Raw genomic sequence first — 15,843 nt, forward strand, 5'->3', positions numbered from 1 at the left:
CCACGGGACTAGTGACCCAAGAAGGGGGAACCTACTTTTTCCCTCCCAGGTCTCTCTGTCCCGGTTTATGCACTCTTTAGGTGGTTCTGTGATTTGACTTGACAGAATTAGTCCCCAGTGCCAGCTTCTGCGGCTATGCCCAAACATCCCAGCACACACTCTAATTTATGCTTGTACCAGCAGGAATAATCAGCCCAGCCTGGTTTTTCCCTGATCTATTCCACATGCAGCACACAGGTGTTGTAGCCTTGCATAGTCTAGTCTGTCTCTATCCCAGCCCACGCTCTCCGGTGGGAGTAGCTGTCCGGCGAGGGAACCAGCCCCTTAATCCCCCCGCCAGTTCTGCCCCTCCCTTCCTTCCTGGATCTCACGTGTGCTGGTGGGATGCTGCATTCATATCCAGTACAGGCAACCACGCCCTGGCATTCCATAATGTGTATTGGTTTTGTCGCGACCAAACCCGGCTCATCCCACACTCTGATCTGGTGATCGGATTTGCCAGTGGGTGATATGGACTGATTCAGCCTGGTCTGCTCCTGACCCATGCTGAATGTGTGCCAGTGGGAAACTTTCCATGGCCTATTCTGGACTGTTTCCTATCATGCTTCTTGTGCTTACCTGCAGGGACTGTGTCCTGCCAGAGGAGTTGCCCAGGCTCCTCCATCAGAACCCCTCCCAATGGCAGGTTTTGCGCATGCCAGGGGGTCCTTGAGCCAACCCAACTCAGTTCACATCCTGTCCTAGCAGGGACAGTGGCTTTTCCTGGCTGGCTTTCACCCCATTCTGGTTCTTGTTGTTGGATGTTTCAGCCCGGCCATGGCTCGTCCATACCCACATACAGCTAGCGCATGGCTCAGTAGGGGGTTGAGACCCAGCCTAGTCAGTCCCACATCTACCCTGGTTCTCCATGACACCAGATGGTGTTGGGGTCTGAACTGGCCTGGTGCATCCAATCCCAGCCCACACTAGTGCCTCGGGTGACTGCAACTGTTTCCTAGATAGAATGCAACCCCAATTCTAGCACATATGCCCCTTGGTGGGAACCTCAACCTAGTAAGGGTGTCCCGTTACCTCCCCGATTGGGCTTGTTCCTAGCTATAAATCATGCACCTGCCCGTGGTTGCTCTGAGGACCAGTAGGTACAAGAGCCTAGCTCAGTATGACCTGTGTTCCATGCTGGTTTCTAGTTTTGCTTGTAAACAAAGGTTTGCTCAGTCCTGCCCAGTACATTACGTTCCATTACCAATTTACACATTTTGGAGCTACTATGCCCTGCTTGTCCGACCCCCAGATCTGGACGGCGTGTTCACCAGCGAGAGCTATGACTCTCCAGGGGAGCTTCCCAAGTACCTCCACTTGATCCACTCCCAAACCCAGTTTACATACATGCCATTGGTTTTTAGGCCAGTACCCGGTGTACTCTGGCCTCCCATTTGGCCTTGTATGAGCTGGTGAATGTTGCAGCCCGGCCCACCCCACAACCTATTCAGGATGCAAATTTGGGTGCTGCTGCCTTGCCCAGTCCAGTCTATGGCGGATCCCTTTACCTGTGATTGATGGCAGGCTCCTTGGTCACACCTAGCTTAGTCCATAACCACCTAAAATTTAGGTTTACCAGTGGGGCCAAACTTTCTACAGGGTGTGGCCCACACATCCTGCACAGAGTCCACCCCAGGATAAGGTTCTAGAGTGCTAGTTAAAATTATGGACCTGCCTAATGTGACCAGTCTCCTGAACCAACATCATGTCAGGCAAAAAAATATCCTGCTAGACAATCTGGGGGTTATCTTCTGCATTATAGGTGTTCAAAGCTCAGCATTATTGAGTGATTAGAAGTTCTCCAAAAGAAGAGCCACTGGCGTTGGGAATCTTTAGGATTGACTCAGAACCCAGAAACAGTGGGGTCACACTAGAGCTATCTAAGCAGCAATTCGGACATCCATTACCCCAGAGCTTCCCGGCCGGGTGGCCAGCGGGCAAAGCCTGGCACCACATGGTGCACTGGCCGCCCTGGATGAGGCCGAGGACTCGTTCACTACCTTGCGGCAGTGTCTTTGGCGTGAGACCCCAGCATTGGGTCCGACCCGGCAGAAGCACCCCCCACAGCCGCCACACTGTGAGGAGCGGCAGTTGCCCCCGAATCCCAAGGCCCGAACCCCTCCCAAACTCACCTAGCTGCCAGATATTAGCAACTGGGTGGAGCTAGGAATTTTAAGCCAGTTCCCAAGTTCCCTCATGGCGCACTTACCTGAGGAATGAGCTCTCTTGGGTCCTGGATGAGGCCAAGGACTCGTTCACTGCCTTGCGGCAGTGTCTTTGGTGTGAGCCCCCAGCATTGGGTCCGACCCAGCAGGGGCACCCCCCACAGCCGCCACACTGTGAGGAGCGGCAGTTGCCCCCGAATCCCAAGGCCCGAACCGTGGTGTTGGATTTTAACAAATGTATTCTCTACATCTATTGAGATGATTGCTTTTTATTTTTCATTTTGTTGTGGTATATCATGTTTATTGATTTGCATATGTTAAGCAATTCAAATGTCTTAAATAGGTTGCTGAGTTTATAATTTTGTATAAAATATTTCATAGAATTTTTCATTCATTATGAACAAATTTTGACATTGAGTTTTAATTAAAAGATTGCATTATTATATTATAGAAAACATCTTGAATTAGTGCCTATTATTTGATTTCTTATTTTGGAATAACTTAGGAAATAATTCAAATGTGAGGAAAAATAAGTTCATTTTGGCAATAAAAAAATTTAAAGTCCATGAAAATAGGCAGTTTCCAAAGTTTGTTTAATATGAATATTATGAAAAACTATATATAGATTTAAGATTGGCTCTACAGTAAATTCATCTCTTAATTCATTTATCCACATTTGAAATGTCTTTTTACAATTTGAATTTTTAAAAGATTTAATTTTGTTGGAAAGTCAGAGATACAGAGAGTAGGAGAGACGGAGAGGAAGATCCTCCATCCTCTGATTCACTCTCTAAGTGACCTCAGTGACCAGAGCTGAGCAGAGCTGAAGCCAGGAGCCAGGAGCAACAATTCTTCCAGGTCTCCCATACAGGTGCAGGGTCCCAAAGCTTTGGACCATTCTCAACTGCTTTCCCAGTGTGCAAGCAGGGAGCTGTATGGGAAGTGGGACCACCAGTGCCTATATGGGAACCCAGTGAGTGCAAGGTGAGGACTTTAGCCACTAGGCTACTGCTCAGGGACTCAGTCGGATGTTTTTAAAAAATTTATTTATTTTCATTGGAAAGTCAGATTTCTGTCTGCTGGTTCACTCCCTAAGTGGCCATAATGAATGGAACTGAGCCGATTTGAAGCCAGGAGCCAAGCAGCCAGGAGCTTCTTCTGGGTCTCCCATGCAAATGCAGGGCCCCAAGGCTTTGGGCCATTCTTGACTGCTTTCCCAGACTACAAACAGGGAGCTTGAAGGGAAGTGGAGCAGCTGGGACACGAACTGGCTCCCATATGAGATCCCAATGCAGGCAAGGCGAGGACCACAGCCATCAGGCTATTGTGCCTTGCTCCTACAATTGAAATTTTTATTACATTTTCACTTTTCTATATTAATACTTATTTGGTTTTAATTTGCTTTCCCATCATAAACTATGGATTCAAAGAATATACAAAGATATTAAATCATAATGAAGTTTATGCTGCATTCAAAGGTTACATTGTTTTAAAATTAAAAATTATTTATAAAAATATGTTGCTCATTATAATGTTACTAGATATGTGTTCAGGCAAATTTTAGAACCAAAATAGATACCACTAAGTTAGCCTAACAGTTGATTTTTAAACATTTTTATTTTTTCATGATACAGTTATATAGATTTTAGGATTTCCCTTCTTCTCTCACCTTCTGTTACCCCCTATATTATTGCAACAGTTGATTTTTAGAAAAGTGTTTCAAACAGGGCCTGGTGTGGTGGTCTAGCAGCTCAGGTCCTCGTCTTGAATGTGCCAGGATCCCATAAGGATGCCGGTTCTAATCCAGGCAGCTCCACTTCCCATTCAGTTCCCTGCTTGTGGCCTGGGAAAGCAGTTGAGGACGGCCTAAAGCCTTGGGACCCTGCACCTGCGTGGGAGACCTGGAGGAAAGTTCCTGGCTCCTGGATTCAGATCAGCACAGCACCGGCCATTGAGGTCACTTGGGGAGTGAATCATCGGACGGAAGATCTTCCTCTCTTGTCTCTCCTCCTCTGTGTATATCTGACTTTGCAATAAAAATAAAATAAATCTTTAAAAAAAAGAAGGAAAAGTGTTTCAAACAATGAGTTATTATTGCTATATAATTTGCTTAACAGATATAAAATTAGAGAAAAATTATATTAAATAATTTATTTCGTAAAGATATTAGCTATTAAGGTTCTTGAAAGTAATGGATATTTAGATGCTATTAACAACAAGTCTTTTCTGTATGATGTTATTAAAGGAACTTATTAGAATAAATGAATATTGTTTCATGAAAAGAAATATGTATGTTTTTGTATATGCACACATATATATGTATAGTAGCTTTATACTTCAGTGAGTTTCCTGTGGCCATACTATGAAACTGTATTATATGGAACACTTAAATAACTTTGCTAGTTTTGGTACTATGGCAACAGAACCACTTGGCATAGTATATAATTTTCTACTCTACATATTGGTGATATGAAATGTTATATTTAAAAAGGTATAAACGTATACAAGTTTATATAAATTTTATAGAAACTTGTCTAATTTTAGTGAAGTTGATCCGAAGTAGTTTGGGCTAGTGGTAGGGTCAAATAATAGGATCAGTTATGTTGATATATTCGAGAACCTAATGCTTGTAGTAGGGAAGGGACAAGCATAGAGTTTTAAGACTCAGAACAAGAAGAAAATGCAAAAAGGGACAGGCATTTGGTGCAGTGGTTAAATTTGGGACATCTTCCTCTCCTACGGCAGTGCTCGAGTTTGTGTTCTGACTCTGTTCCTGCTTTCTGCTAATGCATACTGTGCAAAGCAGTGTGTGATGGTTCAATTATATAGATTTTTTTTAGATTTATTATTATTATTATTGGAAAGCCGGATATACAGAGAGGAGGAGAGACAGAGAGGAAGATCTTCCATCCGATGTTTCACTCCCCAAGTGAGCCGCAACGGGCCGGTGCGCGCCGAACCGGTGCCGGGAACCAGGAACCTCTTCCGGGTCTCCCACGCAGGTGCAGGGTCCCAAAGCTTTGGGCCTTCCTCGACTGCTTTCCCAGGCCACAGGCAGGGAGCTGGGTGGGAAGTGGAGCAGCCGGGATTAGAACCGGCGCCCATATGGGATCCCAGGGCGTTCAAGGCGAGGACCTTAGCCGCTAGGCCATGCCGCAGGGCCCAATTATATAGATTCTTCACAACCATGTAGGACATCCAGACTGAGTTTTGGGCTTCTAGATTTAGTTTGGATAGTATAGACATTTCTACAGTGATCTAGACCTCTGCTTGTCTTTCTGCCTTTTAAATATAATGAAAAATAAATTTTAGGAGAAGAGAGTTAGAAAATAAGCTTGCCAAGAGCATGTTGGAATCACTGAAATTAATGGACAATGTAGAGAGAAAAAGTGAACTATGAAAACAATTTACATTAGTAAATGAGGTACTGGTGTGGTGGGTCAACAGGCTAACCTCTCCCTTGCAGTGTGTGCATCCCATTTGGGCACTGGTTATTCAACTAAGTGAAATAAGCTAATGTTTTCATCCTAGATGATCCATTTCTGGTCTAGCTCCCTGCTTATGGATTTGGAGGGCTCTGCACCCACAGAAGAGGTTCCTGCCTGCTGGCTTCAAATTAGCTTGGTTACAGCAATTTAGACAATGACCAGTGGATGGAAAACCTCTCTCTCTTTAAATCTGAGTTTTAAATAAAAATAGTCAATATGTAATTTTTATAAATCAAAAATGAAATACATGTAAGACTTTTTCTATTTATTTACCAAAGTTTTTTTTAAATCGGATCTAGTGATTCTCTCTTGATGAATAGAATGTGCCAAAAGCAATATAATCATCATTTTTGAAATTAAATTGTGAGAAGACTGTGGCTTCAATCTTGAATGTGCTTTTATTCTGTCCTTGATAATCCACTCTGGTGAAAGCCAGAACTTCCAGCAATAGTGCATACAAGCCTATGTGACAAGGGATCAAGGCTTACAATAATCACATGAATGAACTTGGATATGAATCTTCCATAAGTCAATCTTCATATACCATTGTAGTCACAGTTGGCATCTTGACTCTATGAGAAATCTAGAGACAGAGTCACCCAGCTAACTGTACCTGCATTCCTTACCCATAGAAACAGATAATAAATGATGGCTGCTTTAAGTTGAAAAAAAAAAAAGGTTTTTATTGGAAAGGTAGATTTTTTTACAGAGAGAGTGAGAGACAAGAAGGAATGATCTGTGGTTCACTTCCAAAATGTCAACAATGGCCAGAACTTAGCCGATCCAAAATCAGGAGCCAGGAGCCTCTTGTGGGTCTTCCACATGGGTGTGGGGTCCCAAGGACTTGGGCCATCATCCCTTGGCTTCCCACGCCATAAACAGGGAGCTGGATAAGAAGTGGAACAGCAGGGACAAGAACTGGTGCTCAAATGGAATGCAGACACTGCAAGGGAGAGGATTAGTCTGCTGAGCCACAGCACCAGCCCCTAAATTGTATAATTTTAAATACATTTCTTAGTGCTGAGAACAAAGTGAGAAAGTAGGAGGGAACTTGATTGGAATAAATACTATTGTAATAGAGTAAAATTATTTATATGTTCTTTGCTTTGAGTCTTATTTTTCCCGGGTAAATTTTAGTACTTTATAAGTAACTGCTGAGGCATTTTACAAGATATATATATATATATACACATATATATATATATATATATATATATAAAAATATATATAAAATTGTGTATATATATAATATATATAAAATTGTGTATATATTGTATATTATATGTTTTTACAAGCTATATAGACACACAATATGTGCATTTTATATATCAGTATATACACACATACAATATATATATACATATTGGAAACAGGCATATTTCTTAGTAGTTGTGACGTCTGTGTCCTACATCTAAGAGCTTGAGTTTGAGACCCAGCACTAGCCCCTGATTCTGGCTTCCTACTGTCACAGACTTTGGGAAGCCACATGTTGGCTCAGGTATTTGGCCACCCACCACCCATGTGTGAAAGTGAACTCCTAGCTTCCAGCTTTGGCCTTCAGCCCAATCTTTCCATTACTGGCAATTGGGGAGTGAACCAATGGATGTGAGCTGTTTCTCTATCTGCCTATCTCTCTGCTTCTCAAACACATTTTTTGTTGTTATGAAGTTTAAGAGATACAGAATGTTGCTGACTGTTGACATTCCATCACACAGGATTTAGTTTCCTTGACATGGCTCATCTCCGAAGACTCATAGTCATGACATATGAAGGTTCTGCTGACCATCTATTTGCCTCGAAACTGTATTTTCATCCATATTAGTTCTGAGCATTTTCTAATAGAATGCTAAATATTTTCTGCACATTCTTTTTAATTTCTAAAGCAACTTGCATGATCTTCTAATAAAACCCTGATATAATGTAAGCAGTGTAAAGACTAGCTTTGTGTCTCTTCCAGTTTTTTTTAGATACTTATGCAGGAATACTGAAATTGGTAAGATAAAATCAAGCAGAGTACTATTAAGTAAAAAATACCATGCATAAGTTTATTTTATAACACAGTTTTTACAGATTAAAAATATAATTGACACTGAGTTGAGCAGCCTTATAGAGTTCACTCTTTCATTCATGAGTCATAAGTAATTATTTTCTGATTGCTGCTTTTTCAGGTATATACAATCGAGGAGTCAGGACTAAGTATCCTAGTGTGGTCAATGATTGGGAATAAAAGAACTGGATGGATGTGTGAGCATGTATCTCTCTCCAGTAACAGTCCATTTAAAGTGACATTTGAAGCTGACACGGGTGGGAATGAGGGCATCTTTATTGCCCTGGATGACATCTCTTTCACTCCAGAGTGTGCTTCTGGAGGTAAGTGATTGTTCCATGAAACTGGAACAGGCAGAGTATCTACAAATGTAGAAGAATTGGGAATTCTGAAGAATTGTTACTTTTTGTCTCAGTTCCAGTCCTTGCCATTTGTTGAATATGGTGGATAGTCAGAGATAGTTTTTCTGCCCATGAACTTTGCCATGACATTTTCATGTCCTCCAGACAACAGAAAAAACTCTGAACTGAGATAGTTAATAAACTCTGAAGAAACTTAGCTCAACAATGTGCCCTCCTTGTCTATTTTCTTTATACCTAGAGATTCATAACAACTTCTTAAGATAAGACCTCTCAGGCCATCTGCTGTCTTTGGAACTGTCTTCTTTCCCCATGTTAACATTTCCCCTTCCCTACACTATTCACATTAACCCATTATAACTGTGCACCTTAGAGTGTTCATGCTATTTCAAAAAGACAAAAAAACAAAACAAAACAAAAAACAAACAAACAAAAAAAACAAACACCTCCTTTACTGAGAAATCTCCATATAACTGAATTTCTGTAGCTTCAGAATCCTTCCACATAAGTGAGGTTGCTTCTTCTCTTACAAGGTATTCATTTTTAGAAAGATTAACTTATTTATCGGTTACACAGAGAGTAACCAGATTAACCGAATGGCCACAATGATTAGGGCTGGGCCAGGCTGAGTTCAGGAGCCTGGACTACCATCCAGATCTCCCACATGGGTGGCTTTTGGACCACCTTTTGTCATTCTCAAGGTACGTGAGCAGGAAGCTCAGCGGGAAAAGGAGCAGCTGAGACTTGAGACAGCACTCATATTGGATGCTCACATTGACACCCTGAGCCTTACCACTGGTCCTGTTCTTCATTTTAAAGTATAGTAGGGTCATTATCTTTGTCACTACCAAATGCCTAATTTAAAATTTTGCTTTCAGAGCCTTGTTTAAAAAAACAAAATGCAGTTCTTTGTGGCCAAATGGGCCAAACTGGAAACCATAATGCTAAGGGAAATGAGCCAATCACAAAAGGTTAAATACCACATGTTTGCCTTAATTTAAGATGATATGATGTTATGTATAACATGTTATGTTTTGAATGTTATATGTTGTGTATAAACTAAATTGAAGTATAGGTGAGGTGGTCACAGAAGGTGGCTGGGAACTCGCATTTACTTTTAACATATTGGTTACTCATTACTATGTCAATTAATTCCATAATGATGTAAATTTTTGCTGATGGTATGTTGGAGCTTTCAATTGACTGGGATGATACTCTGCTGGCTCTGTCTTCAGACCAGAGAGGGTATACCTAAGAAGCCGTTGAACTTGACTGGACAATAAGATGCTGGACTCTATGTTTGGTATACGCTTGCAATGGGGGAATCTCAACTGAACTTGAGCTGTGGTTATGCAACAGGTGGAGGAGTCCACCATGGTGGGAGGGTTTGGGGAGGGGTGGGAGAACCCAAGTATCTATGTAACTGTGTCACATAATACAATGTAATTAATGAAGTTAAATAATAAATAATTAAAAAAAAAAGTTCCCTTTGTGGGATAGGCATTTGGCATCAAGCTAAAGCTAATTTCTTTTCTCCTACAATTGTAGTAGTATGGTGGCAAATTTTGAAAAATGCTAAATAGATAATTCAGTCACTGAAAAGCTGTAATCATCTGCCTGCAGTGCTGGCATCCCATATGGGCACCAGTTCATGTCCTGGCTATTCCACTTCCAATCCAGCTCCCTGCTTATGGCCTGAGAAAACAGTAGAGGATGGCTCAAATCCTTGGGCTATTGCATCCACATGAGAGACCTGCAAGAACCTCCTGGCTGCAGGCTTTGGGCATCCTCCACTGCTTTCCTAGGTCACAAGCAGGGAGCTAGATGGAAAGCAGGGACTCCGGGATTTGAACTGGTGCCCATATGGGATCCTGGTGTGTGCATGGTGAGGACTTTAGCTGCTAGGCTACCATGTCTGGCTCTGCTCTGCTTTTTAAATAAATAAACTGAAAAAATCCAAAAATAAAAGCAGTTTAAATGTGTAAAGTAGCAGTTATTGACTTCCCACTGCTATTTGGTTCTGTTTATTGCTGTTAATATCCCGACAAATGCATGACTCTTACAGAGGCAAAGGGGAAATGTAACAGCCCTTCCAATAATAATATTCCTCAAAAGTAGTGCAATCTTATGTATTTACATACAGTCCTTGACCCTGAGAAATGTTAAGTCAGTTTTCAACATTCTTGAGTCATTTTCTGTTTAGCATATTTTTGAAAATTTATATTTTAATTGAGATAGAAAAGTTGTATATTTTTGTTGGATATTATGTGATCTGATATATGTATATACTATTTAATGTTCCAAAAAGGGGAAAAACATCTCAAACTTTTACTATTTTTTTCTGGTAAAAACATTGAAAATTCCTTCTGTTAGCTTTTTAAAAATATATATATAGTAAACATCATAATCTTTCATCATCCTTTTGTGAGGTACAATACTAGAAAGTATGTTTTCCTCCTACCTTGCTTTCCTTGACCAGTGATGCTTCATGTTTAATCATGAATGCAGACTCAAATCTTCAAACGGTTCTGTGTAATCAAAGTATAATAAAGGTTAGATTTTAGACATGTAAATGTCGCAAACTTAGTGTCTTCACCTATTCCATGAATTGATCTGTTTGAACAAGATTGTCTTTCAGATTCCTTCCTATGTACTACCTTACATTTGACTATGATTGCTTCTGCACTTAAGATACGGATAAAAGATATTGCAGCTTTTGAGCAGTAATTTGGGATTTCAGGCAAAGCACTGTGACAAAACCAGAGTATAGTTTACCTCAGTGCTTCTTGGTCAGGATTTCAGGAGCCACCAGTTGACTTACATACTATCGATTTTTAAAAAATTCCAAGTGTGTGTATCTTTTCAGAGTGTCCGATTTTTAAAAAATAAATGTTACTCTTAATTAGAGTCTTATTTTGGGGTCACATTTAAGGCACCTTGGTTCAAATCTTTTCATTTTAAATTAAGAGTTTTAATGTCACTCATACTATAAATAAGAGTGCTGTTTTTTATATAAATCTAGATAAGGCATATTCCTTAGTCACACATTCCTTAGGGCTCATACAGCTCTTATTGGAAGGTAGTTTAAATACTCAGAATGATTTATACTTACTTGAGAATAACATCACCTGTGATAATTCTGACTCAGAGGAAGTATTTTCTTAATGCTGACCTGACTTGCTCTCTGTTCTAGGTCCTGTCACGCTACAGCCATCATCCTGCGATGTGGAGCAGTTTTCTTGCATTTACACGCTTCAGTGTGTGCCTCTCTCAAGGAAGTGTAATGACCACGACGATTGCCTAGATGGATCTGATGAAATGGGTTGTTCTCCTGGCCCCCCTGCTCGGCAGTGTGGGGAAATGGAGTTCCCTTGCTCTGGGGGCCAGTGCATCCCATCCCTCCTGCTGTGTGATGGAGTGCCTGACTGTCACTTTAATGAAGATGAATCCAGCTGCCGTGAGTTATTATCCCAAACTCCTTGACCATGGGAGAAATGCTGTTTTGACATGATAGAGAGGACATTGGCAGCTAAAACAAAGTTCCATATATTGTTGCCTAAGAGTGGTGAGATATGATTAAGCAAAGCATATAGTTTTTGCTTAGCATTTAGTGGTCATATTGTGTTAAACTTTCATGACTTCCTTTTTGTTTTGTCCTGGATAATTTATATAGAGAATGCCGTTAAGAATTTTTAATCTGTTTGAAGAACAATTGTGATTTCTTCTTTCAAGATTCATGTGCATAGCTCAAGGAAAGGACTATAGACAAATAGAGTTTCAAATGAATAAGTATATTGTTAGCAGCTGGACCTGAACAATCTCCAGAGCATTTGTCATGTCCTGAGGGTTCATGGAATATTAAACTCTAAGGATTTAAGCTTGAATCTCTTCTCTATAACATACTAGTTGTAGAATTTTAGGGCTGTTCTTTTAGCTGCTAATCTCAATGTCTTCATCCGTGTGTCGAGGGTAATACTACCTAAATTTACAAGACTGTGAGGATTTGAGCCAAGGCATGTCAAACTTCAAGCCCTCCGTACAGCACTTTCTGTTTGTGCTACAGCTTTGTGTTTGCATTACAACTAGCCTACACGAGCTATTGAAGGATGGATATCTATTGAGATGGAGTTACACATATCTTAAAGCTAGTATATATTCATAGTGGAGTCTGTAATACCACTTTTTTAGTTATTTCTTTGCTTGTTGGCTTATTATTATAATGTACTAATTTTTTTTTGGCAATTGAACTGACAGAGGTCCACAAACTGTATGTTAATAGTCACTTTTTTGAGTAATCAAAAGCATTTTCAGGTATCTCTAATAGAGGGGAACTTTGAAAAAATCTAAAGCTATTATAGTTTCTCACTTAAAATAGTGTGCTTTATTGAGTTACAACAATTGGAAAATGAGTAAAGAATGAAAGTGTCTTTGGATGTTTAAAGGTTTTAGCCTTTAAACAGTGAAACTCTTACAGCTTTTGGCTTAGATATTGGTTTTCTAGTTCCTCTTTTCTCTGATGCTTGTCATATAGAAACCAGGATGTTTCATCATTTCATCTGTGTTTTATTAGCCATTATCCTGGCAATAAATAAATGGCAAACTGATGGTGTTTAAAAGGAGGATATATTTATTACTAAGGGATTGATTATAGGAAATAGCATATATAATGAAGCCACAGTACAGTAAGAGTGTAGGGTTTTATTTCCCATAGAATAAAGGGTATTGGAGGAGGGAACAGTTATATGAATCTAGAGTTAAGCAGGACCGCTTGATAAGAGATGCAGCAATTTATTAAAAAGAAAAAGCAGCCGGTCTTATGGTCTCTATCTTTTTTTATTAACCTGCTGTTATTGCTACCCAAGGGCCAACTCTCCCTGCCCCAAACATAAAAAATACAATTTGGACCATAATAATGTACATTTGGGAAGTGATTGTCTTGGCTGACTTTTGGAAGAAATGTTCAAGTTAATGCGCTGAAATTTCCTTCAGAAAGAATTATCTTCTAAAATACTAGACTAGGAAAAAAATTAAGGATAACCCAATAAACCCTGACTGTTTTATTATGGTAAATTAATCAGGGAAAAGGCATACTAGAAACCAACCATAAGCGTTATTCTTTGTTTCAGCCAATAAGAGCTGTTCCGAGGGAGCTCTGGTGTGTGTCTCCTCCAACAGCTGCATCTCAGCTCACCAGCGCTGTGATGGCTTTGCTGACTGCGTGAGTTTCCAGCCTGATGAGTCCAGCTGCTCAGGTACTCTGTTTGCACTCAAACTGGACTCTAACATAACCTGCAGATAAGAAGAATATTAAAAGTTGAGGTTCCAGGCATGGGGTAACAGAATTTCTCTTATTGGTTCTGAGGCTATAATAATGCTGACATTAATTGGCAATTTAATCACAAAATTTATAGCATAATATGCTTATTCTGTCTGATGTGCAGTAAATACAAATCAAACATGTAGTTTTAGTTTGATGTCATTTAAGATTATTAGTATCTAGTAATCTTTTCTGTAAAAACTGGTTCTACAACAAAGGAACGCTATATAATCTAATGTCATTAAGTTTTTGGGGAAAAAAAACCCCTAAGCTGTAGTTAAATGGTAGGTCCTGCAGCAGTGCCTAAGTCCTACCTCCAGCTGGGATTTAGCTGTTTTGGTAATGCACTTGGGAGGCAGCAGATAATGGCCCAAATTGCCTGGGCTCCTGTCACCAACATGGGCTAGTGTCTCGGGCTCCTGATTTCATGCTGGGCCAGTCCCTCTGCTGTGGACACCTTATCTCTCTCTCTTTCTCTCTCATTTTATAACTTTGCCTTTCAAAAAAATCAACATTTGAACACAGAGGGCATGCTAAAATCTCACATAAAAGAGTGGACATCCTATGGCACCTGAAACAACGAGCTCAAGATAATTTCAGGAAAAAACAAAAATGATAATATCTGGAATATAGATGGGATGTAAAGAAAATGCTCAAATTTATCTTTTTACTTCATCTGGAATTCTATTGTCCACTGGACACTTCCACTTGGGAAGTTGCTTAGTCACTTTTTCAAAAAAGCACCATCTTTCCCTTTAAAAATCTTCCTCCTTGAGGACAGTACTGTGGAGTAACGAGTTAAGCCTCCACCTGGATGCCCTCATCCTCATTTCTGAGTGCCTATTTGGGTCCCAACTCCTCTGCTTTCTATCCAGCATCCCGTTAGAGCATCATGGAAGGAAGCAGTGATGGCTCAAGTGCTGGTGGCCTTAACAGCCATGTGGGAAACACAGATGAAGTTCCAGGCCGCTGGCTCCAGAACCCCAGCCCTTGCTGTTGTGGGTATTTGGGGAATGAACCACCAAATGAAAGCATGTGTATTCTCTCTCATCACTCCTTCAAGTAAATCAAAATAAACATTTTAAAACATTCGTTTCTGATAAATCCCTCAACTTAGTGAATATATCCACCAACGAGTCATGGGCCCTTCAGAAATTGGAAATATCAACTTTGAGTCCCATGTAATCACCAAGATGTTACAACCACACTTGGTTACCTGCTAAAGATGCACAACTCTCACCCCCTGCCCCAGTCCCACTCATTTCATTCATGTAACCATACTTTCCATTCTGGCAGGTACTTTTCATAGGTGTTGTTATGCCCTGTAAAATTTTTTGCATCCTCCATTAGAAGTATAGGTTATTGGCAGGTCATGCTCATTTAACACTGACCTTAATGCAGGTATTATCCTTATATTCTCACTAATCCTATGAAATGGGTGCTATGTTTACCTCTGATTTGTAGAAAGGAACTGCAGTCACAGAGGCATTAACCCCCTCACCCTGTATTACACAGCTAATAAGTTAAGCTTAGACTGCGATTCAGGATGCCCATGCCTGCAGCCTTAACTACCATTTTAATGTGCTTCAATGGTTAGTTATTAAATTTCTAGTGGCTCCCCAAGTACCAGATATTTAATAAGTGTTCAGGATAAGCTTGTTGAATTTAAAAATTAAAGATGGTGAAGTATTACTTGTGATAGTCCATCAGTGGAAGAATGATGTCATTCAAGACACAGGTATGTAAAAATCCAGAAGAAACTTGGTTCTTAAGTAAATGTGGAAATTGCCAGACCATAAGGCATCGAGGTTGTATTGTGAAGATGCAAGCAGGCAATGTAAATGCTGAATGCGAAGGTAAGGTGCTAACTACTTCCACAGCAGTAGCACTGGGTTTAGCTGCTTTTCAGTAAGCTACTTTTGAAAATAAATGTGTATGTTAGACTAGATATAGGAGGTGACAGAGCAGTATACGAGCAGGGCCAGGGGTAAGGAAGGGATAAAGAAGTTACGCTGCTGTCTGCAGCAGCAGGACACACATGTACACAAGTGATTTTCTCAACAAGACAAGGCCACCCATGCAAAGCAGTTGTTTGCCATGATGTGGTGACTATGGTGTAGAACTAAATGTTTCAGTAAACAACAACAAAAATGAATATAACCACAAATGGATCCTGTACATACATCGTCAGGCAGCAAATTGTACCAAACCCAATGGAGCAATCTCTTTTGTCTCACTGAGGCAAGTGAAGGGCGTGAAACCCAGCCATGGCAACAGGGGCTGCTGAGCAAATTTAGGGGGAAGAGAAAAGTAATCTAGCGGAATATAGCAGCTGGGAAGCCATTTACTCCCTGAGACTAGCTGTAATGTAGTAACGACAGCACTATATCCTTCTTTCCTGTAATGCTTATGATTCACAGTGTTCTTT

General features: G+C 40.4%; 1 protein-coding gene across 1 annotated transcript in view; it reads left to right on the forward strand.

Annotated features, from left to right (window-relative positions):
• The window catches only part of MALRD1 (MAM and LDL receptor class A domain containing 1), a 172,286-nt gene that overhangs the window by 142,752 nt on the left and 13,691 nt on the right, over window positions 1–15,843 (forward strand). Inside the window, exons 29-31 of the mRNA XM_058669699.1 lie at window positions 7,861–8,062; window positions 11,292–11,555; window positions 13,225–13,350. Coding sequence (XP_058525682.1) covers window positions 7,861–8,062; window positions 11,292–11,555; window positions 13,225–13,350 — 592 coding nt within the window. The remainder of the gene's footprint in view (window positions 1–7,860; window positions 8,063–11,291; window positions 11,556–13,224; window positions 13,351–15,843) is intronic.

This window comes from Ochotona princeps, chromosome 10, assembly GCF_030435755.1.
Source record: "Ochotona princeps isolate mOchPri1 chromosome 10, mOchPri1.hap1, whole genome shotgun sequence".
Classification (NCBI taxonomy): domain Eukaryota; kingdom Metazoa; phylum Chordata; class Mammalia; order Lagomorpha; family Ochotonidae; genus Ochotona; species Ochotona princeps.